The 15,722-nt window shown below is 37.8% G+C and overlaps 1 protein-coding gene across 1 annotated transcript in view; it reads left to right on the top strand.

Annotated features, from left to right (window-relative positions):
• The first annotated feature begins 5,675 nt into the window (after positions 1–5,675).
• lrig1 (leucine-rich repeats and immunoglobulin-like domains 1) overlaps positions 5,676–15,722 on the top strand; it is a 42,396-nt gene continuing 32,349 nt past the window's right edge. The window contains exon 1 of the mRNA XM_039673752.2: positions 5,676–6,795. Within this exon, the coding sequence (XP_039529686.2) occupies positions 6,605–6,795 (191 nt within the window). The 5' untranslated portion in view covers positions 5,676–6,604. The remainder of the gene's footprint in view (positions 6,796–15,722) is intronic.

The raw sequence follows: 15,722 nt of genomic DNA, 5'->3' as shown, positions 1-15,722 counted from the left end.
TGGAGAAAACCTCAGTGTATAGTATGGAATCCTCCAAAGAGAACTTGAGGTAAACATAGTTTTTTGTATTTTTAGCCAGTAGTAAAACTAAACGTAGCCCACACACCAGATAGCTGAAGCGGTTTTTGGTCAATGTCCCAGATGTGACGAACCCTTCATAAAGACCGGAAAAAACGTAAACATGCTAGTCTTTCTATCGTGACGTCATGAAGCATCGCAGGTTGTCATCAATAGCAGGGTTTCAGTTACGTGATTATGATGACGCACAGAACAGATGGAGGGTAGGGAGTGAAGAGCACAATGGACAAGAGGGAGGAAAGTCCGTACTGTACTACTTTACATGCTATTACAAGAGAAAGATATAAACAAAAAAAATCAAACATATGTTGGACGTGATCCTTACGTTACGAAGAGAATTGAAATATTTTCCTGCCATCGAGGCGGTAGATACCAGCAACTACCTCAGACATAATTTGACTTTACAAAGTTCGAAACCGTTATACGTTACACAAACAGTCACTTAAGTTGCATTAGCTCACCTTTGACAAAGTGATCACTAACGTTACACACACAGCCATTTTTGCATTCTGCTCCTCCCGACCGCAGAAGTAGGTTTGCAAGGCGTTTTTTCAGAGTTTTTCGATCAATTTCTTGCATTTACCCCCTTATGAACAACAATTTTTGGTACACAATAAAAAAATCCGTGTGGTTTGATCGATTTAACTCAAAACACAGGCATTTTGAGTTTGTTATAGTACTACTTTCTTAATACAGGCAGCAAATCACTTGCTGCCCTTCATTTGTATTTCATGATATGGCAACGCAGTGGCATGAAAACAATATGAAAACAAGCTATTGTGACACAAAAAGTGATAGATTCTTACCAATTAGATTGATAAGGCCAATGTCGTTTACGAATCCCCAAGACACCCTACATCAAATGTTAATGTAATGTATGGTCTTTGCGGAATAGATCTGCTGCGCTGCTGCTGATGATATTGCTTCTGCTGTGGATTTTTATTTTTTAATAATCTGCCAATTAAAACACTGACATCCTAAATGTAAGATATACTGCTGTTGCACAAATAAAATCACCCATGATCTATACAGGTGTAGCTGGGGAAGGTAAGGGGTTCAGAGGACCTCTCAAGCACACTGCAAATTTTTATAGTAAACGCTAACCAGCTATTTAAATGTTGAGCAGCAAGCTCATTTTGGCTGCAGATGTGACGGGAACCAATAAGTTTGTGCCATGTAGTAAACGATGTAAATGTTATCAGGTTGCATTATATTAAGGAACAATCAGTCTGAGACATCTAGAATTTCATGACAGAACTAGAAATCGTTTTGTGGACTGTTGTCTGTAAATCAAATACTCTGTGAGAGAAGCTAAACAAGTTTGCCTATTTAAGTGAGGTCTGAATTTGCCTACATTTCAATCCCCAGCGGGCCACTTTATCAGTTTTATCTCTAGAGACTCTCTTAGTCTAAGTAAATCAGTGTGCCCCTGTTCACCATTACCCCCTCCCCCATGCAAAGACATAATGACCACTTCCCCACAGCTCATCAGCCACTTAAGATAATGTAATGACGTTGATAAATTACCCATAAATCTGTGCCCCGAGCATGTGCCATGCGCTCATTTGTGGTGGATGGGAATGAGGATCATGTAACTTTAAATAAATTGAATTTCCCCAGCTGGGCTTCCATGTTCAACAGACGTAATTTAATATACGTACTAGCGTTTCTGTAGATTTACCAGCTTGATAAGATTATGTACACACGGTGTAAGGTTTAAAAGTTTTGTCATCAACCCATATGTGTCGTGTTAGACTCTTTTTCTTCCAATATTACACTTTATCCTAAATTTCCATGACTGTCCATTTACATGGGGGATAAAGCTATAGTTCACCTTGCGTTTTAACAATTAATTAATTTTGTATTTTAAATATTTTTTTAAATAAAATAAAAGATTATTTAAAAATATTTAATGTATTTTCAAAAATGTAGCATAATATTTAAATAAATAAAAATATTTTAGATTATCTGCACAAATATGATCATAGTTTATACAAAAAAAAAAACTCTCACCCTGTCCGGTTTTATAAGCGGACCAAAAAAAACAAAACCTAACAAAAGAATCCTCCTAAACAAAAGATGCATCACCTCTTAAGCTAGCCCATACAGAAGTCACCTCTCACACGCTGCATTCCTGCCCTGCACCACACAAAAAGCCCGTTCCAGACCATTGCTTCTTTTATTACATATTCTGCACTTGGCCCTATTAAAACACTCCTGCTCAAATAAACAAGAGCTTCACGGCGTTTGTGCAGGATTTGTATTCTCCAACCTGCCAGCATATGGGAGGCAGCATCTTTAGGCTACATCACACCTGAATTTGTGTGCTGATTGAGGACGTATAAACACCAGGGAGACTTTGCCCAGGTAAACACTTCAAGAGAAGCTGTTAACACGAGGCTGTTGCAACCATGTAAGCCTTCTCCAGGGATGACATCAAGTGATGGGCACCCTGTGCAACACTCAAGAACAGGTCAAGGAGGAGACGTCTTTCAACACGCACGGTTTTGGCCGGTCGTCGAGCGTTGAAAAATGAAAGGTACTTGGCAGAAGTGGGTGAGATCCACTCACTTTATTAAACAAACAACAGTGAGAAATGTAAATGTTAGTATACACACACAGTAAAAAAAGCTATCTTGTTTGGACACCTGCAGAGAGGCTGTGCATAGGTCTGCTTGACTCATGCCACTCGGCCTGAAAACGGTGTTTCTGAAGGAACGTTTAGATGGACAACGTTTAATTCGCTGGAGGCTGCAGGGTCTCTGATACTTATTAGTCATTCCAACTAGATTGACTAGACATTTTTCTTTCTAATAATTTATTCAAAAATACAATTCATTCAATTCATCCCCTGTCATAAAAGAAAAAGCCACATCACAAGACTGAAAAAGTATTTTGGCATAATCTTTTATTATCAGTTCTTTCTTAGCAAAATTAACAAAACGGCTTCACTGATCATATGGAGAAAACTGGAGCACAGAAAAAAGTTCCCTTTCGAACGGTCTCTTCGTATTGCGTAGCTATACGCAGTGGAAAAACTATTTTTTCCTGATTTACTGAAACCTTTATGTAAAACACATTTGCAGCTGCACATCTAGCCCACAGAGCGCCTGGGTCGCTCATAGGCTGAGCTGCAGCAACTGCACATCCAATGGCATGACCATTCGGAGCCCGTCAAGGGGCATGGCCTTAGCCAATGTTAGTCCCTGAATTCGCCATTATAGCAGATTTTACTCCTTCAGCGACAAACTACACATCTCTGACTATTGCTGATCCTTTCGCCGTCGAACAAGCCTTGAGCAGCTTCAAGTTCAGCAGACTACGCTTCAGCTGTGTGTGTCTCCTGACGACGTCTCACCTGGGACTATCCGGCAATATCCTTGTATCCATTTACTACATTAAGCGAAAGCGGATGCCTCGTGTAAAAACTTGCGGCAAGTGCGGAGGCAAGCTGCACGATCTACACGCGACCTGCATCTCATGCCTGGGACTCGACCACAAGGAGAATGCAATCTCTGCCAGTGGATGTGAGGCCTGCGAAAACATGCCCATCTCCATGCTGCGGACTCGGCAAGCTCTCTCCAGGGAGGCTGCGGCACCCGTGCCCCCTCTCTCGGGCCTACTTCAGCCGAGAAAGAAGCGTCGCAGCCAACGGCTTTCTGAAAGCAGGGATGTTTGCGATCGCACACCGGCCGAGTCCCTGGCCAGCCACCAACAACAGTGTTTAGCAACAATGCTAAAACATATGTTGTTATAACTTATTGACCATATCAATTTTTACAGCTCATGTTTTTAAAAATAAATCTTATCGTAACTTTGACGATGTAAAATGCTGTTGGTGTAAACTTTTTTTTTTTTTTTGCCAGCACTGCTTGACATTCCCAGCCATTGAAGGTAAGATGCCACTACAATAATCTAACAATGTACTTCTCAATATACTCATTAAATTACAGCACACTTGGACCTGTCCATGAAGCCTTTCTTCATGTCTCATCTGAAAAAAAGAGACTCCTTTTGGTTTAGGGATTCTCACTTTTTAGCCAGGCCTGAGAGATATGAAGAGACGTGCAAGTGTCTCTGCTTCCTATTAACCCAGGCATTTCCTCGCTATAGTGCACACCCGTTAAACATCCAGAGATAGCACAAACGTGCTGGCTTCATTTCACGCCTCTCTGTTTTATTGTTGACGAATAGCTTGAGCAGATGTCCTCGTTATCTTTGAAGATTCCTGCACGGCCAGCGTGATAAATTGGCAACACGCATAGACACACAGGCAAAAAAACACACAAAACCAAACTCAAGCAGATGGAACGGCATCCTTTCCAACCTTGAATTTTCTACCGATGGAAAACTGGTCCAGGCCTACTTCACGTTCTCTCTCTTTCTGTGAAGCACCAAATCCAATGTCTTTATGTGTTGCACCATCTGTGCAAAACCACAAGGTCTTTTATCTTTATCCAGCTGTGGATGAACAAGAGAGGTAAGGATCTCTCATCTGATACGCACATTAGTTCACTGGCACACTTTCTCACCACGATAACTGATCCAAAAAGATCCCAGAGAGAGCGTTTGCTGGAATTATCAGTTGTAATGGATGAAATGATAAAGGGTCCAGTAGTTTGGACCAATTATTTGAATCAAATTATTGTAGAGAATTCAAAGTTATGTCCAATCAAATCAGTACAAACAAACAAAAATAGCTCTCAATGTAATGGGTGTCAATGCAATTCAATATATTTGTAAATTAGTATTGTCTTTCTCCTTTTCGGATTTGAAATACAGCAGTATTGATGTTTTTCAAGTGCACTTACACTACTGATACCCTTCAAAGCCCTAACCTGTGTCTCTTTATGACTCTTTATGGTCTCTTGACACTTGTGTCACTTACAAGTTATTTGTAAAGCAAATGATTCACAGTCGACACACTGAAAGATAAATCATGTAAAACAATGTCAAGAGCTCCCTCAGAATAGAAACCCAAAATACCTGTCAAATACCATTTAGGTTAAAGAGGACAAAATGAAGAATCACTTATTTGAATAGATATATTTATCAATCCGGATTAAAGTAAGGATATTCACATTATTACATAAAAGAAAGCCCATTCATTTTGTCACTATGAGGTAACTTTTGGCTGAGGTAACTTCACTGATGCCTATTTAACAAGAAATTCAACATGAAGTAGAAAAAAGTTTTGTATGACAAATAGGTTTTTCTTTACTTCAGCCTATTTTAAATGTGACCAATTAAATAATCAATCAATAAATTGGTCAAAACAAAAGTTTCACTATCATGCTTTAGATTCTATATAATATTATATTATCATAATATTATATTAGATTATATTATATTACATTATAAAAGACATCTCGGCCTGAACATTGTCCCTTTAAGATGAGATGAGAGTGAAAGAAGGCGGTGCAGTTTCGCACTCTGGGTGGGAAAGAAGGGCGGGGCTAACACGAGGTGACTGACAGCTGGGCCGTGGCACGTCCCACAGCCAAAGCAGCCAATGAGATCCAGAGTTCGGCCGTCAATCACCCGTCGAGCACCAATCGGGAAGCAAAATTAGGGAATCTTTATCACTTATTATGTATCCAACGTGGGACGAAAGAACGTCTAAAAAGAAAGTCCGGGAGGGGGAAAACAAGCGGTGGAAGCGGTCAGAAGTGAATTTGTGAATTATCGGAGTTTTCGGACCGTACAACGAGATCAAGATAAAAGCTTCCTAGCTCCTTTAACCGCGAGAAGGATTGCTGGAGAGAGAGAGAGAGAGAGAGAGTGAACGAACGAACGCGAGCGAGCTGCAAAGTTCACAACAGTCTGACGGATTTACTGGAACTGCTAAGTTACGCTTCAAACGTGGTTTATTATAATTCATTACAGTGATCCGAAATTCCATATTCGCCGTTCGGAAACTTTATATCAAATACGCGAAAGCGAGAGCCTCAAACTTTTTAAAGAGTGCGGTTTTCCCTGAGGAAAAGTTTTTTTAAAGCGCCGATGATCCCAGATTTTCTTTCAGCACGCTCGTATGGAGTTAATGGACATGATCTACTATGTTTTTACTTTTCATATTAATGAATCACTTTGGATCGAACCATTATAAGAACTTTTGAAACCCTATTGCCGATTAAACTCAACAAGCAACATTTGATCCAGTGGATCTCTCTTGCCAAAACAAAGCGCTTGTCTATCTCCCATCCAGACCCACTTTTCAACCTTTTAAGGACAACTGCATTTAGTTTTGGCTTCTGGACAAGTTTCTTCTATTGCCTCGTCGTGATTCACCTTTGATTTACTTACGTGGTGCAGCAGGGGAGATAAAATTTTACTGGGGATCGTTTTCAAGTCCAGGACTGATGCGTTGCCCAAAAACAACGCAGTATAATGTGATATTACCGTCGGGTAAACAAACAACTTAATGAAGGCGAAATACTCGAACTCTGAGAAACTCAATAAGCCCGAGCTGTCCGTTTGTGGATGAGAGAGATCAGTGTTAAGCGCTGAGACAACTGGATACAAAATGGCGGCGTGGCTGGGACAGATGGGATCACTTTCATATCATGTGTTTTATTGGCTTTTGACGCTGGAACTGCTAATCAATTATGGCGCACCGTGTCCTCAAAACTGTACGTGTACGCTTGATACGACCGACTGCAGTCGTTTGGGCATGACCGATGTCCCTCTAGACTTGCCTAAGAGCATTGTGCATCTGTAAGTACACAAACTGTACCGTCCGAACGAAATAACTTGTTAAAATCACATTCTCTTCAAACTAACAAGATTTAAGTTCTTTAACACCAGGTGACTGAAGTTGTCCAGGGAAGAAACTGACTCAACTTACAGAATAACAAATTGCCATGTTACATACTTATTTCAATTACTCACATTAAAATCATAACAAGGTATTAATTATAAGTAGTCTCCGGCCTGGTTGTGAACTGCCAGGTTATGACTTACTAGTTACTGTCATAAGTTTGGAAACTCTGACAGACAGTTTTGGGAGGCCTGCTGATATGAGTCAAAGTCATGAAGCAACGAGCATATTCAGTTGCATTTGTTGAAGTAATTATGTCCCTTGAAGTCACATTTAAATATTGTTGGACTAGTCTACAAGAAATGATAAAGCGTATAATAATTCAATATCTATCTCCATGGCTGTGCTCAGAAATGTTATGTTTCTGAGAAAACAGACGTGAAATCTTCTTAAGTTTAAATTTTCAGTTATCTATATCTCTGAAAGGTGTTACCTTCAGATATAGCCTACTTTTCATAAACTTTTTAGTTTAGTCATGTGGTATTGATAATGATATTAAGTGATATTTTTTTTTCACATTTTATTTGGTCTGGTTTATAAATTATAACAATGTTATTTTTTTCCTCAAAATTACCCTATATCAAGTTTAACTAAGATGGCAGATCAGTGGCAGAAGCTGTTTTATGATTATCTGACATAGAATTCCCAGATATATTTTAAAGTTTATATTTTGAAAATATAATATATGTTGGAAACATCAAGCAGCAAATGTAAAAAGTCTTCAAAATTTTTCTGCAAACCTGACATCACTTTTAAAGATGTCTTTTTGGGTGTTTGATTTTACTGTTATATATCTCTAGACAGTCACTATGGTTTTATCTGTTTGTATGTTTGAGAGTTGAGATCACAATCATTTTCAAAGGGAATATTTTACTGCCCAATGTTATCTTTAACACCTTTACTGCATGTTTCAATGCTGCAAAGATACCTGTTTTGTCAATTTCACAAAGGCAGCTCCCTTGTTTTTGTCAGGTTAAAAGATGGTTATCACACAAGTTTAAACACGGAAGCATCAGCTGGAGTCACAAGCTACCTGTTTTGCATTATATATGATCCGATTTGTAAAATTTTAGTCGGGCCTGCTGCGTTAGATATTTCATTGGGCCTTATTTGAAATAAATGGAGACAAATAAAACCATGGATATCTTTATGAAGACGAGAAGGCTAACAAGGGTTGTTGGTATAATCGTTCTTTGTTTGATAGGACCGTGCAACATTCATTACACAATTGATATCAGGCTTTAGATGGGAATGATTGGGCAGGTAGATCTGTTGATGTTCTGCCTCAAGGACTGTCTAACCTACTGCTGAGTAATTTGACCTGGTCTGCGTGAGTGCGTTAGTCCGTGGCCCTATACCATTAAAATGCTTAAAGCGATTTCAGTGGAAAGCTAATGTGACATTTCTGAGCAAATTGGATGTTCAATGATAAAATTGGTAAAAAGTGGTCTCTATTTGACAGGTGGTTGGAGGGAATAGGCTGAAAAATAAGAGGGTTTGGTGACGTTGGCGAATTAGGAATGTTTTTCACAAATGAATGATCATAATTTGTATTAGGAAAGTATATGTTCTCAATTTAGATTTCATGATGACTTTACTGTTGTTTCAGATACCAATTGTGCAATTGGAGGGAACTTAATTAGCACAAAGCACCATTCAATAATAAATTAATTTTGTATTACACTGGCAAATTGGTATGTTAAACCATTTGAAATGTCTTAACGTTTTATCAAACTAGTTGCAGAAGAGGTTAAATCGCTTTTGACTGAAATACAACACTTTTTTTGCTGCATATGATCGATCAAACAACAACAGCATTAACCCCAAACAACTGGCTTGTGTTGTTGTGGCTGCTTTTTTCTCAAAAGCTTAGGGCAATGGTCTGCCATAAATACTGATTATGTGTCTTCATTAATCCCATACAACTGTCCCTATTCACATGTCACTATTCATGTTCAGAGCTTTTGTACGCCTCTCTGGCAATTCACAAGTAGTCAAGGCGTTTGTCACATCAAACCTGTTGCTTGCGTAACCAGGCTGCACTAACTAGTCCAAGGAGCGCCAAACACCGTTTCCAACATCTTAATGTCCCTTTATCGTCTGCTTTCCTGTTGACAGATCCAACAGAAGCTGGGTTTTAAAGTTACAGGCTAGAAATGTTTTTTGGGGTTGTCCATCTGCAATATATCAATCAAGAGTATAAAAACCTTTGGTTGGAAAAAACCCCGAGGACATAGCCTGAGTATAAAATCAAGCATTAATACCTTCCAGTTGTCCAAATAGTTTCTCCATACTGCCCATTAAAAAAAATATATATATTTAATGGCTCTCCCGTGGCTTGCAGAGACCTCGATGGCGAATAGGAAGCTGCAATATGTTGGCATCACCATCTTGCACACACTTTGTGGATTTAAGTTAACTTTGAGATACGGGCCTAAAGACTCCATTAAAGGACAAGTTTGGTATTTTATGCTTAAAACCCTGTTTTAAGATAGTTTCTGATTAAATAGTTTTGTCCAACTCCATATTGGCTTGACTTGAACAAAATCTACGATAAAACCTGTTGGAAAGCATCTTTTGCAGCTTGTTAAGTTTAACGTCTTTGTAAACTAGCGTTTTTGAATGATTGTTCCATGTGCACCAATGCAACCATTGTGGAGATGGGGGGGTGCAACCACAGAAACCGAAATTTCTTGGGCCAGCAGCATGTGTCCAAATTTCAATCTTAACCATTCTATTTCATCAGAAACGATCTTAAAACGGGGCTTTTAGTGTAAAATACCAAACTTGTCCTTTAAGATAAAGGCTGATGTAGTTACTCAAGGTGGAGCTTAAACACTGTAAAAAAAAAAAAATCTTTTCATGATTAGTAATCACAGCATTTTTTCTTTTGTCAAATCAACTTAAACATTTTATTTAGTTAAGATAACATAAAATTTTGAGTTTTTGATGATTAAATCAATCACCTTCATTGTACTAACTCACTTTTTCCATTTCAATGAACTTAAAAATTTTTAGGCAACCAGGTTACTTACTTTAAGTTAAACCAACAATATTTTTTTGCAGTGAAGGGATGGTTCACCCAAAATGAAAATTCAAACCTGTCATTCTTTTTTTTTTTTATACACATATTTTGAAGAATGTTGGTAACCAAACAGTTTTAGTGACTTGACTATTGGATGGATGAAAGAAAAAAAGTGCTGATATATTTGTCAAGTTATCATCTTTTATGTTCCACAGAAAAAAAATAAGTCTTATAGGTTTAAAACAACATGAGTGTGAGTAAATGACGACAGTTTACATTTTTGGATGAACTGTCCTTTTAACCTGAGAGTGGAGACGGTTGAATTAACTGATGAATGTTATGAGTAATCTTACTGGCTTCACAGTCCTCCATCTGTGAATTTGAAAAAGTTGTCTGAATTCCTTGTGAATTATTTTCCATTAAAAATGTTTCCTGCATCTGATCCATCTGAAGTAAAGAACGGCAGAAAAATGAAGCAATTTGGCACTGACCCTTCAGCATTCGGGATAAATGAGATACATTTCTAATTAAATAGCTTTTTGATTTTTGTCTGTTTATTTAGTGTGCTTGCTGTGAAGACCGAGGTGATGGAAACAGTTTGGCTCGATATAACAAGCCATATGAGTCTTATTTCTCAAAGTAAACTATAACGACCCTTTGGTGGCCCTCCTGATTGTTTTGAGAGCGAAGGGGGGTGGTGGTTGGTTTGTACGTGCAACCTGGGTTGCCACATGTGTGAGTGTAGTTTGGCCCCCTTTTTTAGGGTCGGTAAACAGCCCGCCAGATATTTCACACCACCCTGAAGGGGGATTTATCTACTGGTCTTTTCTTTATGGTCCCTGTCACCTGTTGTGGAGCCTCTGCGTTAACCTGTATGTGAAGGGAGTGGTGCGTCTTTGGCCAGGCCACAAGAGTTAGTTCAATGTCACAGTCCATTGCTTTCCATTGACGAAACATCTAGATCTTGATCTGCTTTTCCGACCCATTGTTTATTCTTTCAACGTGTGGAAACCAGTCAGAATATGTCATCAGCAGTCAAACTCGTTTTTGATGCTTGTTCATTTCGTTATCTGAGCAGAATGCTGTATTAATCCCGTTGCTGTAGACTTGGGCTGCGTTCAAAAACAGCAACTCGCATTCTAGATTTTTGACAGCATAACGCAAAGCATATGTAAAAGCTGAGCTGGTTTGCTCCAGGTGTGTGCAGTAGCCTGGGGTGGAGTTTGCTTGCGTTATCGGATTGTGAGTTAAAGGAGTGCCTTACCGTGTTTAGCTTGCATGGCCTGCGTGGCACAGAGGTTAACGGCACCTTCCGTTAGCACTGCTCATGAGGACTTTCCATGAATTCGAGGACTTTTTATCCATTGATTTATTCCCTGGTCATTTTTGTCTGTAAACGTGGTTAAAACATTAGACTAGCCATTTAACGGTGAACTGCAAGTGGGATATCTTCCAAAACCCTGCGTAAGTGCAATTTGGACTGGTTTTGTTGAAGCTGAGTGTTATGTCTTGGTTAGGGGAATGGCAGCCACACTAGAACCAGAATCGAGATTCCAACAGGATCAAACAAATATTCCAGATTCTTTTTCTGTTGAGACACATTTGAGCACCACCTTCTCTCCCCTCCTTTGTTTAAGTGTCTAAGAAGTGATGGATGACTCATCTGTGATTTCTGTACATCTGGTAAGAGTTTGGAGATCTGGAAAAGACATAAAAAAAGAGTGAAAGAAAGGGGAGGGGTGAGAGAATTGGAGAGAAACAGGCCTTATGGAGCACCCCCTGCACATTTGGTCTGGAGACTAAAATCACTATTTAACATTCTGTGGGACCGTTACTGACAAACTACCCCTCTAACCCCAAACTGCATATGCTGAAGTTTTATGGCGTTATACCTTAGTGTGCAGGCATATAGGTACACATATTGTCGGTCAAAGATTTAGCCGTTTTTTGTGATCATGAGGATTCATGTAGTGTGGGTTTTGTTCCTGTTTTTTTTTTTTGCGTTCCCATGTTTAATATATATACACCTCATTGCGTCCAAATAGATCAATTTTCAATATAAAAAGGTCAATATCAGTGAAGTTAATTTTAGTTTTAGTAATTGTAGTGAAATTATCAAATAAAAAAAATTAATTAAAAAAATCCTCGATTGCAATTTACTCGTGTCGAGTAACCGGCAAAATACCGGAAGTGGCACGTTTCACAGACAAGAATCCATGAACCGCATTATTACACCGTTTTCTAAGGCTTTGCGATATATTGTAAACTATTTACAATCAGTGTTAATGTGAAATCACAAAGGCTGCGATTTAGTTAAATAAATATATGCACGTTTTATTTTTTTAACTCTGCATGCTGTGAGTTTGGGTTGCTTATAACGTTCATCTGGGAACGCGTGTGCGCCATTTCAAGATTTGTTACATACAACTCATTTGTAAATCTACGTCAGCAGCACAAGAGAAATATGCGAATTGTTAATCGTGATTTCATGTTTTGATGTGCACATGTTCTTACTTCAGCTGTAGCATTTCTATTAGGGCTGTCAATCTTCCTCTATAATACTATTCAAATTCCATTCCTTATTTTATTAAATATTTGAATACTATTCAAATATTAAATGCTAAAATGTATCCTATTATTAATATTTACGATATTACACATGCTTATGGTTGTTGTCACACATTCGGTCCACTAGAGCTACTATCTAATACACATTTTATTCGTGCTGAATATGTTAGAAGCGCTTCCGATGGTTTTCGGCTGATACCTCCGCGAAAACACCACTTGATGCGCACCAAATCCATTGAGATATTTGCGTTTTTCACTTCACAGGTGCTTTGGGGGGGGGGGGGCGCTTTTTACATCGTTAAACATTTAGGCTACCATTTTTGACAGTTGTTATGATGATACACTGTGGATAACGTGCACACTTGTGTCACGATTCAAAAACTTTATTGTTCATCAGACGAAACAAAGGCATTTCGTTTTCACGAAAAAGCAAGATTGCATATAAAAGTAATTTTAAAAATATACATAAAGGAATTTTCGAGCAGTAACTTCAGCATTTGAATAGTATAGTTTTTTTTTTTAAAATATATATTCGAATTTCGCAATTCGTTCCAACAGGCCTAATTTCTATCCTACAGAAGTGACCAATTATTAAAGGTTAAGTTGACATTTGAATTAAATGTTGTTTGGCCAACATTAAACAAGGATTTGATCATGCCGTAGTGCAACAACTAACACCAGGCCGTTGGTGACCTCTGTAGGCTTTGTTACAATACAATTCTTTAAAACAATCCTTTTATCCGATTAATCGATGGAATAATCGGGAGAATACTCGATTACTTAAATAATCGATAGCTACAGCCCTAATTTCGTTATAATATTAGTTGTTGTTATACATGTATATTATATTTCCCCTTCTGTGCGTTTGAATTTTCCCATACATGTGCAAATTTGACCCTGCTGGTCATACAGTCCCTCAAAATTAAATTTGATGTATGCTTTCTACTGTACATGAATATACTGCTGACGTTGACCACTCACTCTGATGTTTCCGTTGAGCTAGTAGTGCAATTACTCCATAGTTTTCCTTTCTGTTAAGATAATAAACCATATGCAGGGTAAATCTGTAATCTAACGATCACTTGTTCTGTTCACTTTGGAGTTTTCTGGAACAATCTGTCACGGGCTGGTCTGTAACTATGCAGGACTTCTTTACACTCCCTGTCTATACTCTTTCATTAAATGATAGAAAGTTATCAATTGATTTGAATGCGTATATATAGTCAAGTGTGAGCCCAGTTTCTGGCATAGTCTTTAAAATGTGTCTGGTTTGTCTTGGATTCAAGCTTCATGTTACTTCGTATTCTTTTGTTTGTTGTTTTTTTTTTCTTTCTCATGTTTAATTTCTCTCTCCCACCGTGTAGCGTTCACTTCCTGATGATCTTTATCTCATCTTCACTCTAGATTTGATACTCTCGCTCCCTTTTCTGTGCTTTGTTTGGACTGTCGGCAAAAGCTCCTGGCTTCGCTATCAGTGGTGTTGCTCGGCTGTAAATGGTCTTTATGGCAGGAAAAAGAGAGAGAGAGAGGAGCACAAACTGTGCGCCTTTAGAGAAGCAAGTGTCTGTCCGTCTGGTCTCTCGCGCTCTCCTTCGTTCAGTGCTGTGACAGAAGAGTTATTCTTTGACTAGTTTATGACCCTCTAAAACAGGGTGCATTAAAGATGCTTCTGTCTTCCAGCTGCATCATAAAGCTCCATCATTGACATCATTTCACACTTCCAAAGACCGAAGTTCACACTGCTTATCAGTGATAAAGATAGACGGATAGATAAAGGTCGCCTCTCTTGCGTTCTACTCATGAGATGGCTCTTAGAGGGAAACACTGATATAGCAGTTGTTTTTTTTTTTTTTAAGTATAACATCGATATTTTTTTCTATATCAGAACTCGGCTTGGTTTAAAATGAGCAGGTTCTTGTTGTTTACACTTAAAGCAGTGACCAAATAATATCATTGAGTGACCAAAATAAAACGTAATATTTGATCATATTCTGGCCTAAAATCACAAGCTGCACTATTCTGTGTGTTATTGGCAATGTGTTGTTTTTTTTTCTTTGGTCATTTCCTAAATGACTTTGACCTTTTGTTAGGTGTGAATGTTCTCTTACCCTGGTTTCCTGGCATAGGAAGCTTGGCCTGCAGGTTTAATGGAAAAGAGAAAAAAATAGACCTCAATGCCTGTTAGTTGAAGTTGAATTTACTAGCCTGGACTAGCGCGGTTTGGTTAGAAGTCATTATTATCTGCATGACTATAAAATGGTTATAGCATGCTGAATTGTGTAAACGCTCTGTTCTGAATCTGAACTGGTTGCAAGTTTCTGAGCTGATCTGAGATAAAGAGTGATGATTGGATAATTCCTGAAGATAGCATTATAGAAGATAGATGGCATAAAACTCTCTTAGGAAGGGGAGATGTATTTGTTTAGTTCAGAGTAAAGAGCAATGGATTTGTTCATGATTTGAATCACATTTGGCATTAAAACAAATGGGTTAAGTTAGTAGATATATTCAGTGATGTTTAATTGGTTGATGTGATATGTTTTTTCTTTAATTTTATAGGTTTTCTGGCCTTTCTGACTGTCTAATAAAATATTGGTGATCAGAAATAGATGTTTAATATAGAAATACAAAATTTCAATATAAAAATTACAGCTAAATTCATAAAGCTTTATCATAATTGTTTTTTTTTTGTCAAACTTCAATGATCATTTTCATTATTTTATTAAACTCTATAATATTTCTACATGAATTTAAGCTTTTTTTAAATCATTTTAAGAATACTCTATCATTAAAGAGCCCATGATACAACTTGATGTTTTGTCTATCTTTAAATATTTATTATTCAAGCAAAAAGTTGAGGTGGGATCTCAAAAGGCTTATTGTTTTATTTATTTTCATGCTTTCCCCAAAAATATTTAGCAGCACAACAGTTTTTTTTTTTGAGCAAATGTCTTTTTTTTACGAAATTTTTCTCGAGCAGCAAATTAGCATATTAGAATGATTTCTGAAGGATCATGCGACACTGAAGACATTTATTAATTTTTAAAATACATTAATATTACTTTTTTATTTTTTTTTTATTTTTTATTGTATTTCATCAAATGCATAATAGACTCTCAAAAATATTAAGACATTTTTACTGATTACAAACTTTCGTATAGATTGCCAGACATGGCCTAAGAGCTACAAAACTCACATTTTGGACTTCACAAACCACAAAAGACTATAAGG

The sequence above is a fragment of the Pimephales promelas genome, chromosome 21 (assembly GCF_988280905.1).
Source record: "Pimephales promelas chromosome 21, fPimPro1.hap1.1, whole genome shotgun sequence".
NCBI classification, from domain to species: Eukaryota; Metazoa; Chordata; class Actinopteri; order Cypriniformes; family Leuciscidae; genus Pimephales; species Pimephales promelas.
The sequence above is the reverse complement of the archived record's forward strand: the minus strand, read 5'-3'. Positions and strand labels throughout refer to the sequence as shown.